General features: G+C 39.4%; 1 protein-coding gene and 1 long non-coding RNA gene across 2 annotated transcripts; both read left to right on the top strand.

Annotated features, from left to right (window-relative positions):
* Positions 1-618: 618 nt before the first annotated feature.
* On the top strand, positions 619-6,378 carry LOC308408333 (uncharacterized protein; the record flags this gene model as incomplete). Its single annotated transcript, XM_080900531.1, has 9 exons — positions 619-732; positions 822-994; positions 1,114-1,254; positions 1,617-1,755; positions 3,437-3,617; positions 4,128-4,269; positions 4,778-4,921; positions 6,194-6,240; positions 6,323-6,378. The coding sequence occupies 9 exons, from the start codon at positions 619-621 to the stop codon at positions 6,376-6,378; spliced, it is 1,137 nt and encodes a 378-aa protein (XP_080756657.1).
* A 7,099-nt stretch (positions 6,379-13,477) lies between these two features.
* On the top strand, positions 13,478-18,435 carry LOC308408609. The gene is made up of 3 exons (XR_013973815.1): positions 13,478-14,308; positions 14,466-16,791; positions 17,534-18,435. It is a non-coding gene; the product is annotated as an uncharacterized lncRNA (long non-coding RNA).
* The last annotated feature ends 8,848 nt before the right edge of the window (positions 18,436-27,283 follow it).

Genomic DNA, 27,283 nt, shown 5'->3' with positions numbered 1-27,283 from the left:
TACATGTGTTGAGTTTCCCTCTGTGTGTGTGTACAACACTGTAGTTTTTAATACTGAGAGCAGTGTGTCAGGATTTTTAAGATGAATCATTATCAATTTCAAACTCAAACTCAAATATCTTATTTTAATGCTTTTACTTTACAATATAAAACAACTTGAGGTGACTTGTTGTTTACAACTTATTGTAAATCGGGGCCCATATAAATAAAACTTTATTGAACTGATTTGTTTATCAAAGTTTTTGTAATTACAAAAGGAAAACGTTTTCCTCTCGTTGGGCATTCTGAAGTAAAAGGTCATTACTGACAAACATTGCTCTTGCATAAGATGGAGGGGACATTTCAAGTAGGGCATACTGTAATAACCAGAAAACTCACACTGACACCTCTAACCAACCACTGCTGAAAGAGTTTACAAAAATAAAATATTAAAATAAAATAAAAATAAAAAACGGAGACCAAAGATAATGTCTGAAGTTCCTGGCAACCGGATTAGCCCTGCCTTCACAGTACATTATTGTCAGACAGACAACCATGAAACTTTTCTCGTACTACAACATGCCCCAGCCTACTTTTGCCTAATGACTTTCTTTTGTGCAGAGACTTTATCACATTCATCATGTCGCTCTCTGCACTGGTGCTGCTGCTGCTGCTCGTCTGTGTCCAGGCTAATTTTTATGGTATAGTGGTGAACTACTACCCAAGTGGCAATAATTCAACAGGAGCTTCCACTGTAAGTACACTTTCTTAAAAAATCAAGTAAATTTACTTTGTGAGTTTTAAAATTATTTAGGTAAACATGTCTTCACTGTAAATCTGCAGGGCATTCTTTATTACAAGTTGGGCTACAGCCTCTGCTTGTACAGTGTGCCCTACTACATCAACGGTCAGCCACTTGTGCTACAAAAGGTCGATGAGCCGATAAGTGGAGAGTGGTGCCAAACTGAAGGAGTCATCTCTCAGTATTTTTCCAGCAACTCTATGTTTTCAATTCCGTGAGTGCAGCCATACATAATTACATATGCATAAATATAGTCTTTGTTGTTGATTTGTCACTGAAGGGGAATGAAATTTAATACCACAACTTCTGAGAAGTCATTCATTTCTATTGCAGGGCCTCTGGCATAGACTGGATCTTTGGCATCAAAAATGGCATTGTATCATTTAAAATTCAGGCTCTGGTGGAACTGAGGATCCGCTCTGACATTGGCAAAGCCAACACATCACCACAGACCACTATCATACCAGCTATCAGGTCAGCCCTGTTTGTGGCTCCATTTCTTTTTTAGTAATTATACAAACATACATACATTCATACAATTTTATGTGTCACTTCTGGTAAATTCATTGCCTTTCAGACACGGAAAGTTTCTGTGTAGAGATGGATAAGGATAGAGAAGTCTTAAAGGGAAAAATTAACCTTTGGTCCTCCTTCATTAATGCAATTTTGAAGCTCTTGAACCATAAAACCTGAACAGTGTCCAGGCTGTGGGTGTACTGAGTAGTTTTCAAACATGAACATATAAAAATGGTGTCAGATATTTCACAGAAATGAATGAATGAATTTGATTATTTTATATTTTTTATTCATTTATTTCTATTTTAACTTTCTTTCAGAGTTCCATCAAACTGTCCAAGAAATTTGAGCCTGTTGATGTTTGATCCTGATGGAGACATAGTGAAATGCAGAAATGGAGATGCATCACTCTCAGAGTGTAGTCCCTGCACACCACCGTCTGTCCTCAGCCTTTCACCAGTAAGTAACAGCTATTACTCTTTTTGTCACACGGGACATGTTGGCATAAACATGAATCCTCGTGTACCAATCTATACTAAATCTGATTGTAATGAATTTTTTAAACTATTTTGTAATAAGGTCGCTGCCATCAGGTCTAATATTTCTCCATCATCCTCTCAGTATCACATTTGCACTTTGCTTACTTCTGATGCCTGGTCCTCTTTTGCTCCTGTTACCTTAGAGGACATTAGTGCTCTGCTTGGTCATATGAAACTGACTTTAAACCACACTGACGCACTTCCTCCATCAGTTTTTTTTAGTGTGTTTGACTCTATTGGCACCTGTATTCAGGAAATAATTCATTCTTCTCTTTATACCTGCTCAGTTCCCAACTTTTTTTAAGCAAGCTATTGTTAAACCAGTATTAAAGTTTAGGTCCATCTCTTCCAGACAGTTTCAGGCCAATATCATATTATTTGTGTCAAAGAAAAATCGGTTGCAGAACAACTTAACAACCTTTTGGAGAAAACAATGTTCTAGACATTTTTCCAGTCTGGTTTCCGCAAATTGTACTCCACTGAAACGCTTCTTACTTGAAGTGTCTAGTGACATTTTAATGGCAGCAGACACTGGAGAGTACACCGTTCTGGTTATATTGGATCTAACCTCTGCTTTTGATACTGTTGATCACAGTGTCATGATAAATAGGCTTAAGGATTTGTTCGGGATTACTGGTGTTGTTTTAAAATGCTTTATGCCGTATCTATCTGACCTTTTACTGTCTTTATGAATCAAGTGTTGTCCGAAACATCAGCTTTGCCTTCTGTGGTACCTCAAGGATCTGTTTTAGGTCCGATCCTCTTTTTGCTTTATATATTCCCTCTAGGCAAAATTATCAGATGTTACAATAATATTTCTTATCATCTCTATGCAGATGACATTCAGTTATACACTTCTTTCAAAGCTTCTGAGTTATATAAATTGGCTTGTTTAGATAATTGTCAGGAATCAAACAATGGTTAAACAACAATTTCCTCCAGTTAAATACAGATAAAATAGAAACTTTGATTGTTGCTCCTGATCTTATGATTTCAGAAATTAAGCAGGATATCAGTTTTTTAGGCTCTTCCGTTCAATCAAGTTTCGGGCAAGTCTTGGACACCCAAATCAAGAGACTTGGGTCTCATATTTGGTTGTTCAATGTCTCTTGAGAAAAACTTCAAACAAACTAATTTGAAACTGTTTTTATCATCTAAGAAACATTTCTAAACTCAGCCTACTGGTGTTAAAGGCAGAACTTGAGATGATTATTCATGCTTTTATTTCTTCTTGATTGGATTATTGTAATGGTCTTTTTACTTGTTTCAACAAATCAGCTTTGGTTCGCCTTTAGACTATACAGAATGCTGCGGCAAGACTTTTAATTGGCACAAACAAGAGGTCACACATTATTCAATTTTTTGCTTCTCTTCTTTGGCTACCAGTAAATGTAAAAAAATTAGTTGTAACTTTGTGAAAAGTTCTAAATAATTAATTTTTACTTACTTACTTGCAATGATGCTTGATCATAGCATCATTTCATATCATATCTGGCAAAGTTGGTATAAAAAACAAATCAAAACCCCTGCTTTTTGTTAATTTAGATAAGTGTAAACTCTATGTGAGGTGTCTTCATGGCCCAATTTTTGTCTTCTTGCAGTCCTCTTGTACTCTGTCATTCAGCCCCACAAACAGCAGTGATGAAGGTCCGTATGCGGTACAGCTGATGATAGAGGACTTTCCCAGACAGAACATAACGTTGACTCAAACCAACGGGACACAAACAATAATAACAACCAACGATGCTATCAGCAAAATGCCAGTTCAGTTTGTCGTGAGAGGTACAAATAATTTCTCCTGGCTCCTGCTTAATGGCCCTGTTATTTTGGCCTTTTTTTTCTTTTCACCCTGAAGCTAACATTACTTTATCCTTACTGCAGAAAATCCAGAATTTTTTAAGATTTAAAAAGCTTGTCTTTATGGCTGCTTATGAACTTGGAAAAAGCTTTCTCTTGGCTACCTGTAGATGAGAAAAACAATCCTGGTGGACCAGTTAGAGCAGGGATAGGGAACGGTAGTCCTCGAGAGCTGGTGTCCTGCAGGTTTTAGATCTCACCCTGGGTCACCACACCTGAATCAAATGATTAGTTCATTACCAGGCCTCTGGAGAACTTCAACACATGTTGAGGAGCTAATTTAGCCATCTAAATCAGCTATGCTGGATCAAGGACACATCTAAAACCTGCAGGACACCGGCACTTGAGGCCTGGAGTTCCCTACCCCTGAGTTAGAGTTTCTATCCTTAAAAACTGTCTTTATTATTGTCATCACTGCTTTGTGTGTTGCTTCAGTGGATCCTGCAGTGCCATCGTGCACAGAGGGACTCTTTCTACCCATGTTCCTGCCTCCAACCCCAGCCCACAGAACCCAGCTCTACACCTACGTCAATCAAACTCTGGCTATCAGCATCAAGGCACAGACACTTAACTCCACGTAAGTAGATCTCTAAATATAGAATTAAAGGCTTTATTTGTTAAATTACCAATGATTAACACATCCTGCAGCACTGACTGTTTCTAAAATTAAGATGTAGCTTTAATGCACAAATCAAACCTGTTTTTCATTTAATCAGATCATGAATCTTATCTTCTGAGTTGTGTAACTTTAACACTTCTAACTGCGCTTCTACAGACAGGTTTGACAAGCCAGCAACCCAACCGGTTTTATACTGATGTTAGGATGTACTAGCACTAGGTTAAGCTAAGACAATTAAAGAGAAACAAGAATAAAATAAATAGCTTTTTAGCCAAAATTGCTTGATTTTTACAGTAAATAAAATCTAAAATAATTATTTCAAAAATTATATAAAAGTCTGATATCCGGTCAAAATTTCACTCTAATAGTTGAAGCATTTACAGCATGTCACAGGTAAACACTTTTTTCTTATTGTAGATCATAAACTTTTTAAAAACTCACTTTTTTCTTGTTTTTTTTTTTAAAGGATCTCTGAGCTGCTGTTCAGCACACCGCACACAGTAACAGAAAGTCAAACAGGCCCAGGACAGTTCACACTGACGTGGACGCCATCTAACTCAGTAGCTGGACAAAGCCACCCCATTTGTTTTGTTGTCCAAGCTGTTTTAGGGTCAGTATCCTGTTTCATGAATATGATCCTACACAAAAGTATATTGAAACTTTCATTAAAACAAAGTGAAATGGAGCACATGTAATTTGCACATACATTTGAGTCTACTTCTGTTCCAATGAAACTATTTAACTTTGAGGACTGACTGGCTTAGTTCATTGCCTGCACTTTTTAATTTTGCTTTTATATTCACTCCGTCCAACCTTCATTCCTGTAAATCTTTCAGACGCAGGCATTTTAATTATCCTATCAAAACAAATGGAAGGCAGACTTAGAAAAGAAACCAAAATTCATTGAAGACAGTAGACATGGGTGTGTCAAATACCTTTGAGGAATTACTCCATAACAACAGAGACATACCTGAATGTGTGTGACAAGATCAACTTGATAGTTGAAAGAAGAGCAGAAACAGATAAAAACGGCAATGTTTTATAAAACAAGAACTGCCTCAGTAAGTAAAACAATGAGAAGAAAGAGAAAGAAGAGCAACACAGTGAGTCCAAACACAGTATACGGTCCAGCTGCAAACAAAGCTTTTTACTGTATTTGTGATAAGAACAGGAAGACTGGCCAAGTCAGTTTCCACATTTAAACCTGTAAATACTAAATGCAACATAGGTTAATGTGCCAACTTATAACTATAACTAACTGCAACTAACTATAATTTAATGCTAAAAACCTAAGTTTTTTCAATCTGTCCAAATTAATAAGATACCAAGTCCACAGCAACATACAAGTCTCTCCTTGTAAAGGCATACACATGTTATCTTTCCTTTCATAGCTGATTCATTATTTGGTGCACACCATTTTGTTAGTGTCTGATAAGAAAAATACTTAAAGCTTTTGTCCTTTTGAGTATAAAATCATGACTGTTGAGTGTTGAAGGGTACTGAGCCCACATTTTACCTGCTGAAATCCTGCCTCACTGGAAGAGCATTTCTAACAAAGATAGTAACGTTTAATGGTTTGGAGACTTGATGTTGGGACTGCATTAAATAATTGTGCAACAAATAAGTTTGATTTTATTTTTTATACTTGCAGAGTTACATGTAAACTTACTGATGGTAATTTTTTTTAAAGCTATTCATAAGGCACTGCTTTTCATGTTCTTTGACTTCAATCCAAATCCATCAAACTGTACCAAACTGAAAAACATTTTTATTTAGATATGTAACTGTAAGATAAACTCTCTAAACATTAAAAAAATGTATATTAAAAATAATGTAAAATGCATTTTGATAAAGAATCTCTTGTACTGATTTATTTTCACAGGGCAGCCAAGTACCACTCTGAGCTTCGATGTGTCATTGTGACCGTTGGTGAGCAGTGTTTTAACGTCCAATACCAACAGCTACACAACTGATACAGTTCATGAGTAACCTCTGTTTCAACTTTTTACAGCATTGCCAACTACATCACCCAATACACCAGCGTGTGAGTATGAAGGCCTGGACTAAATCAAAGTTAGCCTGACTTATCAGATTTAGAGAATAAATAGAAAATAGTAGAAGAACAGAAACTAGTACTTGCATTAAAAATGAATCAAACCAAATGGAGAGTCCAAAATGAATTGTGCTGGATCATCTTAATTTCATTTTCATCTTTATCACAAAACCTCCACTAGAGGGTGGAGTGGTATGTTAAAATCTAGGGCTGGCCAGCTTAGTTAACAGTGTTGGTCAAGTTACCTGAAAATAGTAGTTAGTCACTAATTACTGATTACTTCTCCAAGAAAGTAATCCCATACTTTACTGATTCCTTATTTTCAAAAGTAAGTTACTTTATTAATTAGTTACTTTTAAAAAACATGATACACAACCTGAAAATGTAATAAAGCAATAGACATTTCAGCCCAATTCTATTTTTTCTGCATATAGAAAATCTGTTTTGTCTGTTTTTAAAACTTGTTTTATTACTTAAATTTTTTTTTAACTTTACACACATTGCATCAAGCAAAAATTAAGGAAGAAATTTGTTTAACATTTAAACCTATTTCCTGCATATTTCAGCATATAAAATAAAATATTTTTTTGTGTTTACACTCTTTCAAATAGATGCAAGTAAAACACAGCAAAAAATAAATAAAATCAAAGCGGCACTAAGTCCTGTCGCTCTTAAATAACCTTTTTAACAGGAGTGGAGCAGGTGGAGATTTGCCCAGTGCCACAGCGGTCATGTCAATAGGGGGATCCGGGGGTTTCTCTGTGAATTCTACATTCTAGTGGCAGGGAACTAGGTGGTTGCTCAGATTTAAAGTTTAATTTTTTGCTTTAAAAGAAGCTTTTCTTCCCATGCGGGCTAATGTTTTTGTCACTTTTCACAGAATCAAACTCAAAGTAATGTCAGTATTTCCAAGCTTTAAACGCTGCATGGTCGTACTCTGTCCCGCACTCCATATTAACCATTGTTGACCTACACGCGTCTGTTCCTGACATGGACGTCACACGCTCGTGCATCATTGTCATTAGACACTCTCACAAACAAAATCACAGTTTAGTAACGCAGTAATGCAGTGTGTTTAAACAAGTAAACAGTGAATGTAACAGTAATTTAATTGCTTTTTTGAAATAGTAATCACTTACTTTACTCATTACCTGAAAATAATGTAATCAGATTACAGTAAAGCATTATTTTTAACGCACTGGCGACCATCTCTGTTAATTAACAAACTACATAAAAAAATAACAACCCAAACGTTCTTGTTGGTTTAGAGACTAACATGGTGTCTTTGTGTTTCTAGATGTTGCAGCTCTGAAAATGAAGTTGTCTTCTACAGTGGACTTGTCTCAAATCAATAGGGATCTCTTCTTAAATCAGGTTAGAATTTTTCTTATCCAGAGTTAAACTGACCCCTGTCCAAACTGACCTCCTGCAACACTAACGTTTTGGACATGTGGTGTATACTTGTATACAGCGAATAACAAATGTATTAGAACACATGTCATGAAAACCAGAAAACAAAAGTAGCTTAAAAGTCTGCAAAAGAAAACTTGCTTAAAATTCATATTGGTATTCATTAAGAAAATAACAATTTGTATTCACATTTTCAACTAAGTAAAGTAAAAGTAAAAATTTTATTTATATAGCACCTTTCAAGATAAAATCACAAAGTGCTTTACAGAGACAGAAAACAGACATTAAAATCTAAAACAAAACAAAATCAACCAAAAGCGAGTTTAAACAGATAGGTTTTTAACTGCTTTTTAAAAGACATGACTGAGTCCACAGATCTCAAACTCAAAGGGAGTGAGTTCCAGAGTCTGGGAGCCACTGATACAAACGCTCTGTCACCTTTTGTTTTTAACCTTTTATGCGGGACAACCAGCAACCCCTGGTCACAAGACCTCAGGGACCTGCTGGGGTGATAAGAAAGAAGAAGATCACTTAAGTAAGTTGGAGCTACACCGTGCAGGGCCCTATAAGTCATGATTATGATCTTATATTGGACCCTGAACTTGACAGGGAGCCAATGCAGCTGAATCAGCAGGGGAGTGGCATGGGAGTATTTGTGATGCTTTGTCAGAAGCCTAGCAGCAGCATTCTGAACACCCTGCAGTTGTTCCAGGGAGGCATTGCTTAAGCAAGTAAACAAGGAATTACAATAGTCTAAGCGAGATGAAACAAAAGCATCAATAATAATTTCCAATTCGGAACGTGACACAATGGGACTCAGCTTAGCGATATCATTCACGAATTTCAGCTGGCGCACTGGACTTCTCTGAGAAATCTCTGAGCATAATTATGCTGTGTGGCAAGAAATGTATTTTGAGTCATTTAAAAGTCTGCACTCATGACTCACGTTATGACATATTTCAACAAATATACATTTTCCTCAACATAAAAATATTAAAACTGTTTTGCAGATGACATCTCAGATCCACTTTTCAAAGAAAAACCACACTTGAGAGAGCGGCGATGTTTTCTCACTGCTCCTTCTTTCTCCCCAGATTAAACAGAAACTGCAGTCATACGGACTGCCAGATGACATCAGTCTGCGCCTCATAAGCAGTGTGCCACAGATTGGCGTAACTGCAGCGTCCTCTAATTCTACAACATGAACCTGAAGTCCTGCATCTTCAGTCTTTCTGTACCAATTGGAAACATCTGTGTGGAAAGATAATACAAAATCTTACTTATCACACATAATTTTGCATTCAACCTGTCTGTCATAAAAATTGGTGATAAAACATTATTTGAAGTAGTGTTACATTTTTAAAGGAATCATTCAAGATTTGTAATGTGTGTAATATAGTTCTAGATAATTCTATTTCTTATACTCTCAGTGTATATATACATGCTTTTTTGGCGTCAGAAAGCGGTTCTTCCACATCTTAGCAATCAGTAGTTAGAAAAAAAATCTAACAAACAAAACAGTACGATTTTTGAAAACAATTTTTTTTCTACAAAATAAGTCAAACATTTTTCTTGTTCTCTAATACGTACAGTGGCTTGCAAAAGTATTCGGCCCCCTTGAACTTTTCCACATTTTGTCACATTACAGCCACAAACATGAATCAATTTTTTTGGAATTCTACGTGAAAGACCAATACAAAGTGGTGTACACGTGAGAAGTGGAACCAAAATCATACATGATTCAGAACATTTTTTTACAAATAAATAACTGAAAGTGGGGTGTGCGCATATATATATCTATATATATATCTATATATATATCTATATATCTATATATATATAGATATATATATATGAATACCACTTTGAGCGCAAATTGGATCAAATCTTGGGAAGTGCACTGCGGTCGTGAGTTCTCAGAACCTGCTCTTTGAGCAGTTTGGATAACATCATAGAAAGCTCACGGCTCTCCAACGGGAGATTGAGAGACCAGTGTTGGACTGTTAGAACAGCTTTGAAATTCATATGAGTTGTTCGCACTAAAGTAAAAACCATCATCACTTCATGCGGAGACCCCTTCGGCGCCAGCTGCGGCCTCAAGGCTGGAGGTGAACAAAAACCCCTGATAACGACTGTGTTTAGACTGTTCCCCCCATTCCATGCAAGGCCACCTGGGTTGGCTGGAAGACTGTTTACTTAGCCTGGCAGGGCGAAGGACACTGTCTCAGCTGAACTCTGGACACACACACACACACATACACTGATATGCACACACTGATCCCCCCTCCCTTTCCAAACGTCTTCGATGCTTGTGCCCTACCGGCGAAGATGGCAGTCAACTGGACCAGCGCAGGACCGGATGCGCTGTCTACACCGGCTCTCTCTTACCCTTACCCGCCCCTGTTGCTTGTCTTGTGTTTCTATGGTGTATTGATAGTCATGTGCTTTTTGTGCTGAGGTGTTTTTTCTGTTATCAAACTGTTCTCCCACTAGGAGCTCAGTCTGAGTGGAGTTTTTTTTCTCCTCCTCTTACCTCATGTTATGTATTTTCGTTGTTTTTTTTCCTATCAGCCTACCTCTCTGACATGTCTCCCCAATGTGATGTTTGTGTAAAGTTGGTCAGAAGGTCCCTTTGTAAGTGTGCATGAGCCATTAGCGTGCTGCCTCCTGTAAATCTAATTTCCTTCGGGATTAATAAAGTATTCTCATTCTGATTAAGTCAACAATAACTACATAAATTGCAAAAAAAAAACATGCAATAAACAAGAAAAAAAATTAATTCGTTTTTGTTTTTTTTAAACATATTTCTAATTAGAGAAATTCAAGAGGTTTATCCCTCAGAACTGTAAATACAAAAAAGTTGCACAAAATAGTTTCCAACAACAGGAACTTTATCCTGAGTGTCTTCATAGTGTTATTTTTAAGATACGCCATTTTTTTATATACTGCAGGAAAAACGAAAATAAATATTATAATGCAAATTTGCAAAAAGAAAAAAAACCCCAGCATGTGCATCAAGTATTTCCAGCAGTGCAATGCAGAAACTATTTAGAAAAGCATGAAGTCAAACATGACTTTTAAAAACACCAGTGTAGGCTTAGAAGGCCCCAAAGGTAAAAAAGTAAATTTTCCGCAAAAATGACGTCACTTCCGGTTTGGGGCAGGTAATGGCAGACATGCAATAGTTTGCGCTGACATCTATTCCAACCTAGGAAGTTTTATGAACAGCTGATGTGTTTCTAGAATATTATATTTTTGTTGCTGCAAGTGCTTTCCTCGCAGTTTTTGCAAAGCTTTATGTGGAAGGAAACTGTGACTTTGGACTGGCATAATATGTAAGAACAACTCCTCCGGTTTCACATGCAAAAAAATTATCTTACGTGGTTCCAGTTCTACGGGGATTTAAAAATAGTTGCGCAAAACAGAGCGTGCCCGCTCCAGAGGGTTTTAAAGGGTTAATGTGCGCAGTGAAGGATTCCAGTTCTTGTGTTTGGGTTTTGACCCAGGTGGTAAGGCAGAGGTCTAACCGTGTGCAAATCTGATTGTGGATGAAGTTGGTTTGGTCTTCCACAGAGCTGTCTTCTCTGATTTCATCTGGATCCATGGTAAGTTTCTGGACCTTGTCGGTGAAGTCGAAGGGGTTCTTGATGTGATGTGGGGGTATTCCCCACAAGAGGTGCTAGGATGGTAGCAAGGTGTTTCAAAATGTAAGTGGCTGAGTTTATGCTGCTTACAATGGGTCTGAGTGGCACCCCTTCTTTGTGGATCTTAGGAAATCCGTACATGCAGGGTTTGGCATCCCCGGGATATAGGCGATGATATTTGGGGCGGTCAATGATTTTGTCCTTTTCAAGTTCTTGAAGGCAGGTGATAACTTTGTTTTTGTAGCTGCCTGTGGGGTCTCGCTTTAAGGCTTCGTAGGTATTGATATCACTGAAGAGAGAAGTGATCTTTGTGTGGTAATCCGTTGTGTTTAGAACCACGGTGCACCTTCCTTTGTCATCTGGTAATATGATGATGTTGTGGTCTTTGCTGAGGGAAGCGATGGCCTTCTATTCTTGTATGGTGAGGTTCGATGGAGGGCTTTGGCACTGGAGATGGTGGCTGAAACTTTCATCCTTGGCTCATGTGATTAGGTAGAGGATCATTAGGGGGTCCATTGGATAGCTCAGTAGGTAGAGTGGTGGGCCCATGATCGGAAGGTCGGGGGTTCAACTCCACTGAACGGCTACCCTGAGGTACCCCTGAGCAAGGTACCGTCCCTACACACCGCTCCCCGAGCGCTGCACTGGTGGCTGCCCACTGCTTCACTGAGTGAATGGGTTAAATGCAGAGGAACTATTTCCCTATGGGGACTAACACGCACACTTTACTTTTTTTACTTTACTTTACTCTCTCGGTGGGTTACTCCCACAGGGCTTAAATCTGGGACTCTAAACCATTTGACCCTAGAACTGAGGAAGCTTCTCGGATGACAGGTGAAACGTCTTCAGGCAACTTAAAGAAGTCCAGACACTTTTCTTTCCAAGCTCCTTAGCTCCTGCTCGGTCACTAATTACCGTTACTGTACTTTTATTACAAGTATTATACTGTAAAAGCAACAGGCTGCTCTCTGCTTCAGCTTCTGTGCAGAGCTGGTTATGAAATATCTTCAAACAACAGCAAGTTTTCAGTCTCTTGCCACATCTGTAAAGACAGCAAAACCAAATTAAAAAAAAGAAGCTTGTACTTCAGTAACTCCTCATTAATTAGTAACTAACAATCAAACTGTAGAACTGGAAAAAATGTAAGGGAACTTCAGATCCTGGGTGGGTGAGAGAGAGAAGTATCAGTTTTATTTTAGATTTGAAAAATAAAATTTATATTTCAGTTTGTGATGATTCAATTCAATTTCTATTCAATTCAATTTTATTTATATATGTTGCACATTTGGATTAAAATGAATTGAAACCAGTGTGGCTTTGTGAGTTCGCCTTTACTGCATCTGCAAATATATACATGGACATAGCACAACGTTACACACTTTTGCAGTCTCACACAACTCTTATAGGCGCACTGCCTTATGGGTAGTGGCTGGGCTTATTTACTCCCGCTAGAGCTGCTCATTTTAGGGGATACTCCCTCTTGTGGTGTAACGGAGGAATAACTACGCTTCCTGCACTATGTCATTTTTGGAGACTGGGGCACACATTATTTTACCACAATCAAAGAAAATACAGATTTGAACAATCAGACCATTTAACTAACTATAATATTGTAACTAAAGATTATGGGGGGTGTCCTGTTTTGTCCACAATGTCTTTCTTGTCCTTACATATAGCGCCAAATCACAACAACAGTCGGCTCAAGGCGATTTACAGGGCTTTGGAGCGTGATGTCACGGGGGTGGGTGTGGTGGATCATAAATTTGATTCGTTTTGAAGTTGTACATCTCTGTTCCTTACATTTCATGTCATGCCCTTATTAATGTTTTATTTGTTGCTTTGACTGTTTTCGAATAGAATATGCAGTGGGAATATAGAGGGAGATAAGTAGTGAAAGTTTTGCCTGGGTTGATTGTGCGTCGATCCATTGTTAATGCCTCAGGGCTCCAGTAGGTGGGTTCGCGCGCTTCCTCCTTCACTCAATACAGACGAGTGAGAGTGAGAGCTGCGTGCTGCGCCGTTCTTTCACCTCTCCTCACTATTTCCCCTGTTTAAGGTAACTGTCATGTACAAATCTGTATAAATGTGTGTTACTGTTGATTATTACATTGTTATCATTGTTCATTGTAGCGGAAGATGTGAATTGCGGACTATTTTGCTGAGAAGTTCCAGTTAATCTCTGTTGCTGTGTATGCTAGTTTTCGCTATTACTCCGCCATATTGTGTGAAGATTTTTCTGTTACTATCTGTATAAGTTAACTACTGAAAGACATGCAGTACTTAAAGTATTATTTCATTGCTGTGGAAAGTTAGTGACTGTGTCAGCTAACATGTGCGAGTTAAAAAGATGTTTTTGTCTAATGCTACAGTTAATGTTATCTAAAGTATTCTCATCAGCTAATGCCGCGAACAATAGTGACTTAGTTTGGATACAGTTGTCCTGAGACTGAGTGCATCCATAAGAACATTGTTTTAGTTGTATTGCTTCTGAAACTCAATACAGACGAGTGTCTGTGCCGTTCTTTCACCTCTCCTCACTATTTCCCCTGTTTAAGGGCACAGCATGGGCGTGGAAAGGATTTTGGCCCGATCCACCATTTTGGGGGTCTAAACAAAGCACAAGCGAAAAAGGAGCGAAGGCACACACAACAGCCATGGTTCGTTCTTGCTGTGTGCTCCGCTGCAATGTTCGATCGCACGACTGGCAAGAGAATAAGCTTGAAAAGGGTTTATCTTTTCATTCTTTCCCAACCCGGAAGCAACATGAGCAGCTCGTGTATCGATGTTACCAAACGAAGGCGTCTAGCCTGGATAGGAGCTGTGAGACGAGCTGATATCAGTTCTCTTCCATCTCCAAATATCTGTTGGTGCTCCAGACATTTTCATTCCGGTAAGTTCCAAATATGTTCATATCACTCTTTATAGCCTATTAGTTTTATTTTCGATGCGCTCTGAGCTCATAGCAAATTAGAACAAACATCCTACTGAGTGATTTTGCAGAACTACCTTTTATTTATAGAGTTGCTAATTATTTGGCATTATTGCAGCAAACCAGCCTATGAAATGGATGAAACACATCATGACTGAGTTCCAGCACTACACAAGGGACCTGCTTCAAACATACCACCATGCCAATCAGATTACTTCTTCCATGTCAGGGTGAAGATGTGACCCTTCTGGATAAGATGGTGAAGGTTTGCTGCGTTTGGTGAACAGTGTGGTAGTAAAACCAGGGAAAATGAAACCTGCTCCTGTTAAATATTCTTAAGTTTTGTGCTGTATAAATAGCAGTATTTTTTCAAAAGATACAGTAAATAAAGTAATGTTAGTAGTGGGTGATATCATGTAAACACTGTCATGATTTTGTGTAAACATTTTGTCATTTGTAAACTATAAATGACATGGATTATACACTGTAACTGATGTGATGTTCTATTAAGTGGTTTTAATTTAAAAAAAAAAGGCAAAAATTAGTTTGTTTCTTTATTCAACTTTTGAACAGTGGGACTCAGTCAGTACATATTCAGTAAATGCAAATTATTTACATGGCAGTGCACTACAGGCATAAATCTAGTCCCCTGGATAAAACATTAAGCATTATAGCAGTGACAACTCCTCCACAGCAGCAGGTGGGATTTTTCTTTTTTGAGGACGACTCCTTTTACCTGTCACTACAGATGGTCTGTTTATGTTTTGATCAAGAGCCTTTTTTTGGGCAGCTGAAGAGGAGAAGTCTATCTTATGGCCAACCTCTGACTGTATCTTGGTCACATTACACAGCAAAACCCAGTATGCAGGTTCATCTATTCATCTATGGTCGCCCCATCTATGGTCGCCCCATGATCGGAAGGTCGGCGGTTCGAATCCACTTAACGGCTACCCTGAGGTACCCCTGAGCAAGGTACCGTCCCTACACACTGCTCCCCGGGCGCCTGCTTAGTGGGCTGCCCACTGCTTCACTGAGTGAATGGGTCAAATGCAGAGAAAAACAAGTAATTTCCCCATGGGGATCAATAAAGTATCCATTATTATTATTATTATTATTATTATTATTATCTGTATCAGTCCTTGTGCCACGGATCAACACTGTTGCTTCTACATTAAACAGAAGAGCAGCGACATGGCTGCAGGTCTCTGCGACTCCAGCCATACAGGTGCAGTGGGCGGCTTCAACCTTCCTTGCTCACAGTGACCCAGGGCTGCAATGCTGGTTCATTCAGTCTTTGAGTGCAGGACCTGAAACACACACAGACAAAGTTCATTTAAAGACAAGAACCATGAGCCAAGGCCGACATAAATGTGTTTTATCTACTTTATCATAAATGTAACAAAGTGTTTAGAAAGTTAGCACATACATGTAATTTTTCATTTTTTTATGTGTCCATCTATAGAGCGCTGCATGTTATATTCTAAATCTGTCTGTTCTCTGTCAGAAACCTGCCAGCAGAAAATGAACCTAAAGTATGTAATGCAGGCATGTCATCACTTTAGAGATGGAGAAAGCATAAAGTGACAATTATGAATCACTTAATATGATAAGGAGATTCTGCAGGTCATTAATCAATGTATAAAACTAAAATAAAATGTATTTTTAGTGACACAAGATACAAATATGGAAGCAAGATGTATAATTAGAATTATTTATAATAAATATGAGTAAATTATTGCAATTTCTTTAACCATAAAGAATAACAATCCTTCAGGAGAATGTCACATCAATGCACTGAACTCGCTATGTTATCCACCTAACAGCCTCCACATGTTCTCACTGTAATTTCCCCCTCATGAATGAATTTATGCTGCACTAATCTGAATGTTTGCAGGGAAATCAAACGCATTTCACTCACAGTACTCAAGCTGACTTACCTTTGTTTGAATGACGACTTGTACGCGTTGACTCCACAGACAAGGTACGAAAATATGTCAGGCTATGTCAATAGCGGTAGGTCTTCAGGGTTTCTACTCCACGGCCGTATTTCATACGGGTCCACATTTCCAATGCACGCTATTTTCTGCAAGTACCGCTGTTTCGCCTCTGAACGAAATCGGTCTGTATACAGTTCATTCTCTTTTGAGCTGCTTTTAAGCATCTTGTAATCATCGTTCCAACACAGTGTGTTTGTTTTGATTTGTAGACCCCGAAAATGGTGCCGCGCTCCCACAATGCATTACGGCGTGACGTCAACTCCAAAGCCCTATATTGTACAGTAGATCATACAATAATATATACAGAGAAAAACCCAACAATCATATGACCCCTATGAGCAAGTACTTTGGCGTCAGTGGGAAGGAAAAACTTCCTTTTGACAGGAAGAAACCTCCGCCAGAACCAGGCTCAGAGAGGGGCGGGGCCATCTGCTGCGACCGGTTGGGGTGAGAGAAGGAATACAGGATAAAGACATGCTGTGGAAGAGAGACAGAGAATAATAACAGACATGATTAAATGCAGAGAGGTCTATTAACACATAGTGAGTAAGAAAGGTGACTGGAAAGCAAAAATTCAATGCATCATGGGAATCCCCCGGCAGCCTATGTCTATTGCAGCATAACTAAGGGAGGATTCAGGGTCACCTGGTCCAGCCCTAACTATACGCTTTAGCAAAAAGGAAAGTTTTAAGCCTAAAAAGTTTTCTTAAAAGTAGAGATAGTGTCTGTCTCCTGAATCCAAACTGGAAGCTGGTTCCAAAGAAGAGGGGCCTGAAAACTGAAGGCTCTGCCTCCCATTCTACTTTTAAATAATCTAGAAACAACAAGTAGGCCTGCAGTGCGAGAGCAAAGTGCTCTAATTGGGTCATATGGTACTACAAGGTCATTAAGATAAGATGGGGCCTGATTATTTAAGACCTTGTATGTGAGGAACAGAATTTCGAATTCAATTCCGGATTTAACAGGAAGCCAATGAAGGGAAGCCAATACAGGAGAAAAATGCTCTCTCTCTCTAGTCCCTGTCAGTACTCTTGCTGCAGCATTTTGGATTAACTGAAGGCTTTTCAGGGAGTTTTTAGGACATCCTGATAATAATGAATTACAGTAGTCTAGGCTAGAAGTAATAAATGTGTGAACTAGTTTTTCAGCGTCACTCTGAGACAGGATTCTGTTCTCTTTATAATTACAGGAGCTGTCCTCAGATTCAGACGTCAGCACCAACCAGTGATAGCAGACAGATCGTCCAATATGTTCACATGTTAACTGCAAATTGATGAAAACAATACAAAGGTTAAAGTACCAAATGTGCTGTCAGTGAAAGCTGCAGCTGTTTTAGTGATATAGTTAAAGACAAAAAGTCACCCATGTAACTGTGTCACTGTATATCTGCATTAACAGGACGTCAGTTTGGTGTTTCAGAGAGCTGCTGATCCCCTGCACAGCTTCTGTTTTAAACACTTGATGTACTCAGCTGCATGAAGAGCACAGCTGATTTTCTCTGACACAATTAAATAAACCCGATGAAGGTCATTTGTACGTCGAACTACAAACTTGTAGTTTGGCATTTTGAAGCAGCCTTCAGAATCTCATGCTGTTTTTGTTCCCGGTGAAATTTTTTTTCTCCTGGATTGAAATAGATCTGTCACGGACCCGGCTCTGGAGGACTCGGGGGTCCGTGAGCAGGATGGACCATTATTAGTATTATTAGTATTATTGGTATTATTGGTGAAGTCACCAAGTAAAGCGCTATACAAATACAGACCATTTACACCTGTTGGTGATCAGGGCTCGTCGGGGGAGCTACTTAGGAGAGTGTTGGAGCTCCCACCGGCGCGGGTTCGTTGAGTTATCCTACCAAGTTAGTGTGTGTCAGCATATGTCAGTGCTGTTCGTGTATGCCCGCCAGAGTTAGTGTTGACGGCTGCTTCTATGGTTTTCCTGCAGGAGGAAGAGTGGTCCAGAAAGGCAGCACACACGGGGTATGCGGAAACACAACAGCGGGGAGCACGAGCACAGACGTTAGAGGGAAGCACACACACGGGATTCAAGGGAACAATGGGGAGTTATTGTGTTTACAGCTTCTCACTGTAAATAAAGAGCACTGGTTGCATCGCAGAGTCTGCGTTTTGGGTCCTCATTCCCCATATCCCCCACAGTCTGCCTACAAGACCGTGACAGAATGAACCCACACCGGTGGGAGCTCCAACACTCTCCTAAGTAGCTCCCCCGACGAGCCCTGATCACCAGGCAGGAACTTCAGGTGTGGCCAGTCTCCCTGCCGGGCCACACCCATCAGGTCCGCATGTGGCTGTTCTCCATCCTCCAGCCACACATGTACACACCCACACCCTGCCTCTACATATAATGAGTGGAACACAGAACACAGCACAGTGCAGAAAGACACACATCCCCAAATAACAACAATGACAATACTAATAATACCAATAATACCAATAATACTAATAATACTAATAATGGTCCATCCTGCTCACGGACCCCTGAGTCCTCCAGAGCTGGGTCCGTGACAAGATCTCAGCCAAACCGATTTTTTCACGAACAAATAAAACACTGAAATAAACCAAACATTAACATTTCAAAGTTAACTAAGAGACTTATATATCATGTTTAACCTGAGTAGCGAAAGACCGCAGGTGGGAGGGGGTGGGGTTGAAAACGATGTGACGGGAGTCCGCTGTTCTGGCCGGGCTCTAGTGATCCTCAACCTCCCGGTCTACTATGGAGCTAGTGGGTAACAGACGTTGCCAAAAACGTCGGAGCAAGGGTGTAGATTTGGTTGTGGTGTTGGTGGGGACAGATGATTCAACCACTGAACCCTGCCCCGTTTCTTATTTTTTCCCTTTTGTTTTTGCTTCTTGATAAAAGGAGAAATATACTTGCCTATATATGCTATTCTACATGCTTTTAAACCATTTAAAATTACAATTCATAGTTTTATATGTGAATTATATAATGTTAAATTACTATTAAACAAATGACTAAGTATTTTAGACTTTAGTTTACTTCAGCCATATTCATATAAATCAGGTATCATACAAAAATAAAAATGGCTTCAAATACAGTCATGACAATAAAAGAATAGGACTTTAAGTACTTAACAACATTACTTCAGTTACACCAACATCTCTGACACATTAGCACTAAGGGAACACTGACTGACCTGGTGGTTTTTGTCCTTAAAACTACTCGTCTAAGATTACCACAAAGTAAAAGATCTCTCAGCCAAATTATGCAACATTTTAGGCACTACTGCCCTCTATCAAATCAGTGAGCTGGGATGTTTTATTCTAAACATGAACTACTGTTACAGCAACAGATATGGACTACATGCCCACACAACAAACACATGCCTTCTCCTCTCATTAGCTGAAATGAACTGCTGGCATATTGGTTTTACATCTATACTGTCCAGTCTCTCCTGGTGGACATGGCATCACATTATTTATGGTTACATACAATTTTAGACTGATGTGGACCAAGCCTAGCACCTACTTGCCAACCTTGAGACCTCAGAATTAGGGAGACATTCAAAGGGGCTTTGGGGGGGGGGGGGGGTATACATGTACATATATATACAAAAAACTTGAATCTTACAGTGTTTATTTATCGGATAAAATAAGTTAAATGTCAGCGTTATTATTGTCCGGCCGGAAACAGGCGGTGTCCAAATTCAGAGGCTGCGTCCACCTGAGGACCCGGCCTTTGTGGTCTAAGTGGGCCGAGTCCTCCGAAAGCTGGGTAGACCGGAAATGAGCGACTGTGAAATTGGACGGTCTAGCCTTCAGAATTACGTCACCTGCCGTCTGCTCCTCGCTGTCTAAAATATAACCGGACGCTGCCGTAGATGGTCGAATAAACTGCTGTTTTCACACAGCAGTTTATTCAGCTGTGTGAGAACCCAGAGGAATCCTCCCGAGGGATTAATAAAGTTTTATTTAATCTAAATTAATCTAATAACTTTAATCTCAGCCATACCGATTTACTCACCAACAAATAAAACACAACTAACGCACTGAAAAAGACCTAGAAAGAATAATATTTAAAAGTTTTTAGCCGCGCTCCTCCGCAATTACCGCGTTTGGGTTTTGGATGAAATGCATTCTGGGATATTTAAGTGTACCAAGTCCACACAAGTCAACACTGATGCGTGCTCGATAAAATAGGCAGAGCGAAAACCCATCTGGGAATTTTTCATGTTCTCGGCTACTTTGAATTTGAACAGTATTTGGTCTCCAACTGATGACATATCATGAGTACACGAGAATGCAAGTACGCAGAAGTATGCATATTGAGACAGGCCCCTGATTTGTACGGTCCGACTTTGCACATGCGCAGTAAGGATCGGGGAGTCCTGAGCCGTAACTATCTTTTTATTTTTCGTTTTTTGTCTACCTTATATTGAATATTTCATTATTGCAACCATTTTAAGAGATACTTATTCTTAACATCTTAACAGATACTCTGACCGTAACTATCGTTAAATGCTTTTTGGCATTGATTTTTGGCTTCATTTTTGCACAGTGGGAGGAGGTGCTGCCACGTCGTCCATGTTTTCTACAGTCATTGGTTGAAACGTTTGTAGTGATGAACTATTTTTTAACACAAGCTTCAATGCTTCAGAAAGATTTGTATGGTCATCGCTAGATAGCAGTAAGGAAGCTCGGCACAGCCACACTACCTTTGCCTTAAGCCGGCTTGAAAAAAAAAAAAAACATAAAGGAGCCCATGGGATACAATAAGTATGATGACTGTGGTTATACTCTTTCTTTCTTTCTTAAGCCTAGTTTCTGCTCTGTACATGCGCACTACTTCTTTTTTTTCTTGTTTGATGGGGGTTGGCAACTAACGTTTCTGGTGTATTACCGCCACCAACTGGAACAGAACAATAAAACATGTTCTACTGATACTTATTCTTATTGAAAACAAAAGTCTCATTTCCCTGTACCATTCCCTTGACCTTTTGTTTAATTACTGATTTCATTTCTTTACTCAGCTCCCCACCCACTTCAAACCAGATACTGCATAACATTTAAAATGATTTAACATTCATCAATTTATCAATGATAGCTTCATCAATTATTTCCTAAATGTACTTTCCAGGTAAAATTTTAACCCAACCATATACCCAAGGGGGATTAGCTCAAAGGGTAGAGCTCTTGCTTAGAATAGAATAGAATAGAATAGAATAGAATTCAACTTTATTGTCATTGCACATGCACAGGTACAGGGCAACGAAATGCAGTTTGCATCCATCCAGAAGTGCTTTAGTGATATAGATATATTACAATATATATTAGCAATAATATAGATATGTGAGTATATTACAGAAATGGGTCTATTATGGTATGTTATAATGTACACGGTATGAAGTATGTTGTGAATATTCTATAACTATAAGTATGTACAGGCTGTAGTGAGTACAAGCTATGTACAGGATATGAACAGGATATAAATATGAAAAACTATACAGAATATGAAATAAATAACTTTACAGAATCTGGGATATACAGCTATACAGAAATGGGAACTATGCAAGTTGTAAACAGTTGTAGGATTAAAGATTATCGAATGTACAGAATGATTATTTACACAGAGCTATACAGTAGTGCAGTTAAGATAAGTGAGGGTGTAGATAGTTTCTACAGAGGCTATATAAAGTGCTAGTGGTTGTGAGTGGTGGTTCAGTCCATGTTATTATTGTGTTTGAGGGTACAGTTGTCCATTGTGGGTGTGTGTATGTTCAGTCCATGAGTTTAACGTGGGTCAGATGTCAGGAGGCAGAGTTCAGGAGTCTGACAGCTGTGGGGAAGAAGCTGTTCCGGTACCTGGTGGTCTTAGTCCGGAGGCTCCTGTGGCGCCTCCCAGAGGGCAGGAGGGTGAAGAGTCCATGTGATGGGTGACTGGGGTCTTTGATGATTTTCCCAGCCCTTTTCAGACACCGCTTCCTGTAGATGTCTTTTATGGCAGGAAGTGGTGCTCCGGCGATGCGCTGGGCAGTTTTCACGACCCTCTGCAACGCCTTCCGGTCCGAGGCAGAGCAGTTCCCGTACCAGACTGTTATACAGTTGGTCAGGATGCTCTCGATGGTGCAGCGATAGAAGTTCACCAGGATGTCTGAGGACAGGTGGTTCTTCCTCAGAGTCCTCAAGAAGAAGAGGCGCTGGTGAGCCTTCTTGACCAGCTTGGAGCAGTTGGTCGTCCAGGTGAGATCCTCGGAGATGTGGACTCCCAGGAACTTGAAGCTGCTCACACGCTCCACAGCCGTCCCCTTAATGTGGATGGGTGGATGTGGGTCAGCATTCCTCCTGTAGTCCACGATGAGCTCCTTGGTCTTCTCGGTGTTAAGCAGCAGGTTGTTTCTGTCGCACCACTCAGCCAGACGATCCACCTCCTCCCTGTAGGCGGCCTCATCGTTGTCACTGATGAGGCCAATCACCGTGGTGTCATCTGCAAACTTAATGATGGTGTTGGAACCATCAGCAGGTCTGCAGTCGTGGGTGAAGAGGGAGTAGAGGAAAGGGCTCATCACACAGCCTTGTGGTACACCGGTGTTCATTGTGATGGTAGATGAGCAGCGGTTATCCAGCCGGACATGTTGGGGGCGGTTGGTCAGGAAGTCCAGTAACCATTTGCAGATGAGGGAACTGATACCCAGGTCTGTCAGTTTCCTGATGAGTTGTGAGGGGTGGATTGTATTGAATGCTGAACTGAAGTCTATAAACAGCATTCTGGCGTAGGTGTTGTTGTTGTCCAGGTGTGAGAGGACAGAGTGCATTGCGATGGAGACTGCATCCTCTGTGCTCCTGTTCCGGCGGTATGCGAATTGGTGGGGGTCCAGGGTGGGGGGGAGACAGGATTTGAAGTGTGCTAGGACCAGTCGCTCTAAGCACTTAGTGATGATGGGGGTGAGTGCTACTGGGCGGTAATCATTGAGGTAAGATGGGTTGGAGTTTTTGGGTATCGGGACGATGGAGGTGGATTTGAAGCAGGCCGGTACCACAGCGTGGGCCAAGGACAGATTGAATATGTCTGTGAGCACTCCTGCAAGCTCCCCAGAACACGCATGTGAGAAGTAGTGGGATTGTAAAAAAATCTATTTTAACATTTGCAAGTCATAACTGCAACTGCAGCTTTAGGTTTTCTGAAACTTTTTCCTCATAATAAATGCACTATTCATTTTATCTACAGAAAATTTGAATCTTCTGAATCTTTCTACACCTTCGTTATCATATGTTTCTATCAAGTAGCCATCGAATAACAAGAGCCTGTAGAGACAGGTGGATGTTCACATTGCAGCCAATTTGAGGAGAGTCGCAAGCTCTTTGGCTGATGGTTTGATACTCAAGGTGGGGCTCCTTCCATAAAACGTATGCACAATAAAGTTATTAAAAGTGGGCAAGAACTGATCCTCGTTTTTTTGCCACCACATTTGTGTGTTTTTTCCATTTGAAAAATTCGCTCTTTGATAACCTGTTTATAAACTCATAAAGAGCAATTTTTACAATCCAGTACAGAAGACTGCATATGGATCTAATCCAGCACACCTGAGGAGAGCAGAAGCAAATGTTGTTTAATGGAAAAAGGAATTAAAATGTTGTGTCTGCATGGTAAACAAGAAAACTCCAGAGCTGTGATACTTGCTCTTTCATAGGTGCATTTATTCTTTCATGTGGTACTTTGATTTTCCAAATTTTGGCAAAATTGATATTGTTCTTTTGTGTCATGCACATTGCCCATGAGAGGACCCCTGAGCTTGTACAGCTCTACAGTGACTTGACTGTCAGACACCACTGTCTTCTAAAGGCTGGTATATCATTTGGTACGAGATCTGGAAAACCCACTGTGATATAACTGGTGAGAAATGGTGAAAATAATGTACACTACAATAATGTGTTTTACCACACATGGCACATGACAATACAGTTGCAGGGGATTTGAAATGCACGTGTGGGGTTGTGTGTGGTCCTGTGATAAATGGTATAATTCCACTGTAATTATATGCAATTTCAATTCTTTTTTGAAATTGCATATAATTATATTTATCCACAAATACTTAATGGTAGGTACACTACAACAAAGGGATACCCAAATGTTGATTATGTTCATCTGCATGTAGCGTTTTCAGTGTGAGAATAGATAAAGGGATAGAAAGTCATTTTCTTACAGAGAACAAAGAAATTACTATACTGACATAACTTTTAAGTAATGTATAAGTAAGTTCACAGAAAATAAGAAAGATACATCATATCTTTTATATATCTAAATACTTATAGGATACACTTAATTTTACACATACTTCCCAGTTAAAATGACACAAATTGATGAAATACAATAATATTTGCAATACAACATAAAAATTACAGGTTTTATTTTCTCTTCATGCAGCTAAACCGACTCATCATTTTTAGGACAACAGAGACCATTTAAAACACATTTCACATGGGCAAGTTACAACAGAAACAGCACAGCATTTACTTCACTAATTATCTCATGATGAACAGCCAAGTAAACATCAACAGGCCTTTCAGATTGACCAAGAACGTAGTCTGTGCAGACGTTTTGCTTCTCCTTGTGATCACATGATGGTAATGTTTGGTCTGCAAGTTCACAGATGTTTGCACAGAACAGATAAAGTCAACATTTTTTGCATTATATTAACATGACAACCTTTTCCTCAATTCAATCTTTACTGAACAGTAAATTTTTATTATGTGTACATAGATTTCTAAGCCTTGCTGCATCAGTGGCCTCTTAATGACTTTAATTTAGGTTTCTAGTAAAGAGCCATTAGATTTATGAAACAACAATCAGGAGTTTCTGAAAGGACTCTGCTGCTCTTTATTAAACAGTTTGATTAAAAATTAGAACATGTAAGAAAGTAACATGAACAATTCAAAGAAAGTCTTCTTACATGCTGGATGCCAAAAGGACCCCCTGATGTCCCTCTGTGGGGCGATACTCCCACTAGGTTTATATCTGGGACTCTCCACCATTTGACCTTAGAACTGAAGAAGCTTCTCGGATGAGAGGTGAAACGTCTTCAAGTAACTTAAAGAAGTCCAGACGCTTTTCTTTGCAAGCTCCTTTGACTATGATGACCTGGATGACTGAGAACCTTCACAGACAAAAGGACATGTTCCACCACATGGAGAAACTACATACTACAGCAAGAATAAAGCTACAGCACTTTTTCTAATTGTTAACCCTCCTATCCTTCACTGCAAGCAATTCATGTTAGAATACTTACAGATTTAAGTACTGTTACAATCAATATGTACATCCTACTAAAACATTTTTTATGGCAAAGGTAAAAGTCGTAAGACCTTTTCATTCTGCCTGGTAGCTCCATCTTCATCATCCTTTGCCAAGTGTCCTTTGACCACTGTTACACCTGTCTCCCTCTCATTTACACACATGTATTCTTTCTTGCCTCTGATGGCAATTATTAAAGCTGAATTCTGTGAAGCCTGATCTCAAGCTTTCGAAGTTTGACCTAGCATTCAGCAGATTTGTTCAGATCCTCTGTGCTTCTCACCGTCTCCAAAAGGACACACAGTATGGGTTTGCTGATCCTTAATACGTTTGTGTTATGGATAAAAGACTTTCCATACTCCTCATATTTCAGCGGTTTAATAGTTGGTGAGATTGGGATTTTTCTTTTAGATGACAAAACCTAGCAAAAGAATGTCAACACTATGCACAATGACAGTGTTTAACTCCAGCATAGATAAGCTTATGCAAATTTAAGAATCTAATCTGAGTAAAACTTTCTACACTGATGACAAACGCTTTAATTCCATTATGAATAATCTGATGCTTTTTAAATATATTGACACAAGTAAAAACCTTTCAGCACTGACGATATAAAAACTATTTAACTTCAGTGTGGATTAGTTCATGATGTTTTAAAGTATCTATGCGACCGAAAGCCTTTCCACACTGACCACAGACAAATGGTTTAGTACCAGTGTGAATGAGTTTATGTTTTTTTAAAACCCAAATGTCAGGAAACGCCTTTCCACAAAGATCACAGACAAATGGTTTAACACCAGTGTGGACGAGCTGATGAGTTTTTAAAACCCTCATGTAAGTAAAAGCCTTTCCACATTGACCACAGACAAATAGTTTAGTGCCATTGTGGACGAGCTGATGTTCTTTCAAGGAACTCCTGTGACTAAAAGAATTCCCACACTGATCACAGTTGAATGGTTTAACTCCAGTGTGGATGAGCTGATGTCTTTTTAAGGTGCCATTCTGAGAAAAACACTTTCCACACTGATCACAGCTGAATGCTTTGACTCTAGTGTGGGTGAGCTGATGTTTTTTTAAGTTGCCATTCTGATTAAAACACTTTCCACACTGATCACAACTGAATGCTTTAAATCCAGTGTGGATGAGCTGATGTTTTTTTAAGCTGCCATCCTGAGTAAAAAACTTTCCACACAGATCACAGCGAAATGCTTTAAATCCAGTGTGGGTGAGCTGATGTTTTTTTAAGCTGCCATTAAGAGTAAAAGCCATTCCACACTGATCACAACAAAATGGTTTCAATCCAGTGTGGATGAGCTGATGTTGTTTTAAGCTGCCATTATGAGAAAAAGCCTTTCCACACTGATCACAGCTGAATGGTTTAATGCCAGTGTGGGTGAGCTGATGTTGTTTTAAGCTGCTATTACGAGTAAAAGCCATTCCACACTGATCACAGACAAATGACTTAATTCCAGCATGGATGAGTCGATGACTTTTTAAACTCTCCTTACGAGCAAAAGCGTTTCCACACTGATCACAGATAAATGGTTTAGCACCAGTGTGGATGAGGCCATGAGTTTTTAAACTATCCACGTGAGCAAAAGTCTTGCCACACTGATCACAGACAAATGGTTTAGCACCAGTGTGAATGTGCTGATGTTTTTTTAAGGCA

The sequence above is a fragment of the Rhamphochromis sp. 'chilingali' genome (genome assembly GCF_963969265.1).
Source record: "Rhamphochromis sp. 'chilingali' genome assembly, chromosome: 1".
NCBI lineage: Eukaryota > Metazoa > Chordata > Actinopteri > Cichliformes > Cichlidae > Rhamphochromis > Rhamphochromis sp. 'chilingali'.
Note: the sequence above shows the minus strand (reverse complement) of the source record. Positions and strands in the feature narration are given on the sequence as shown.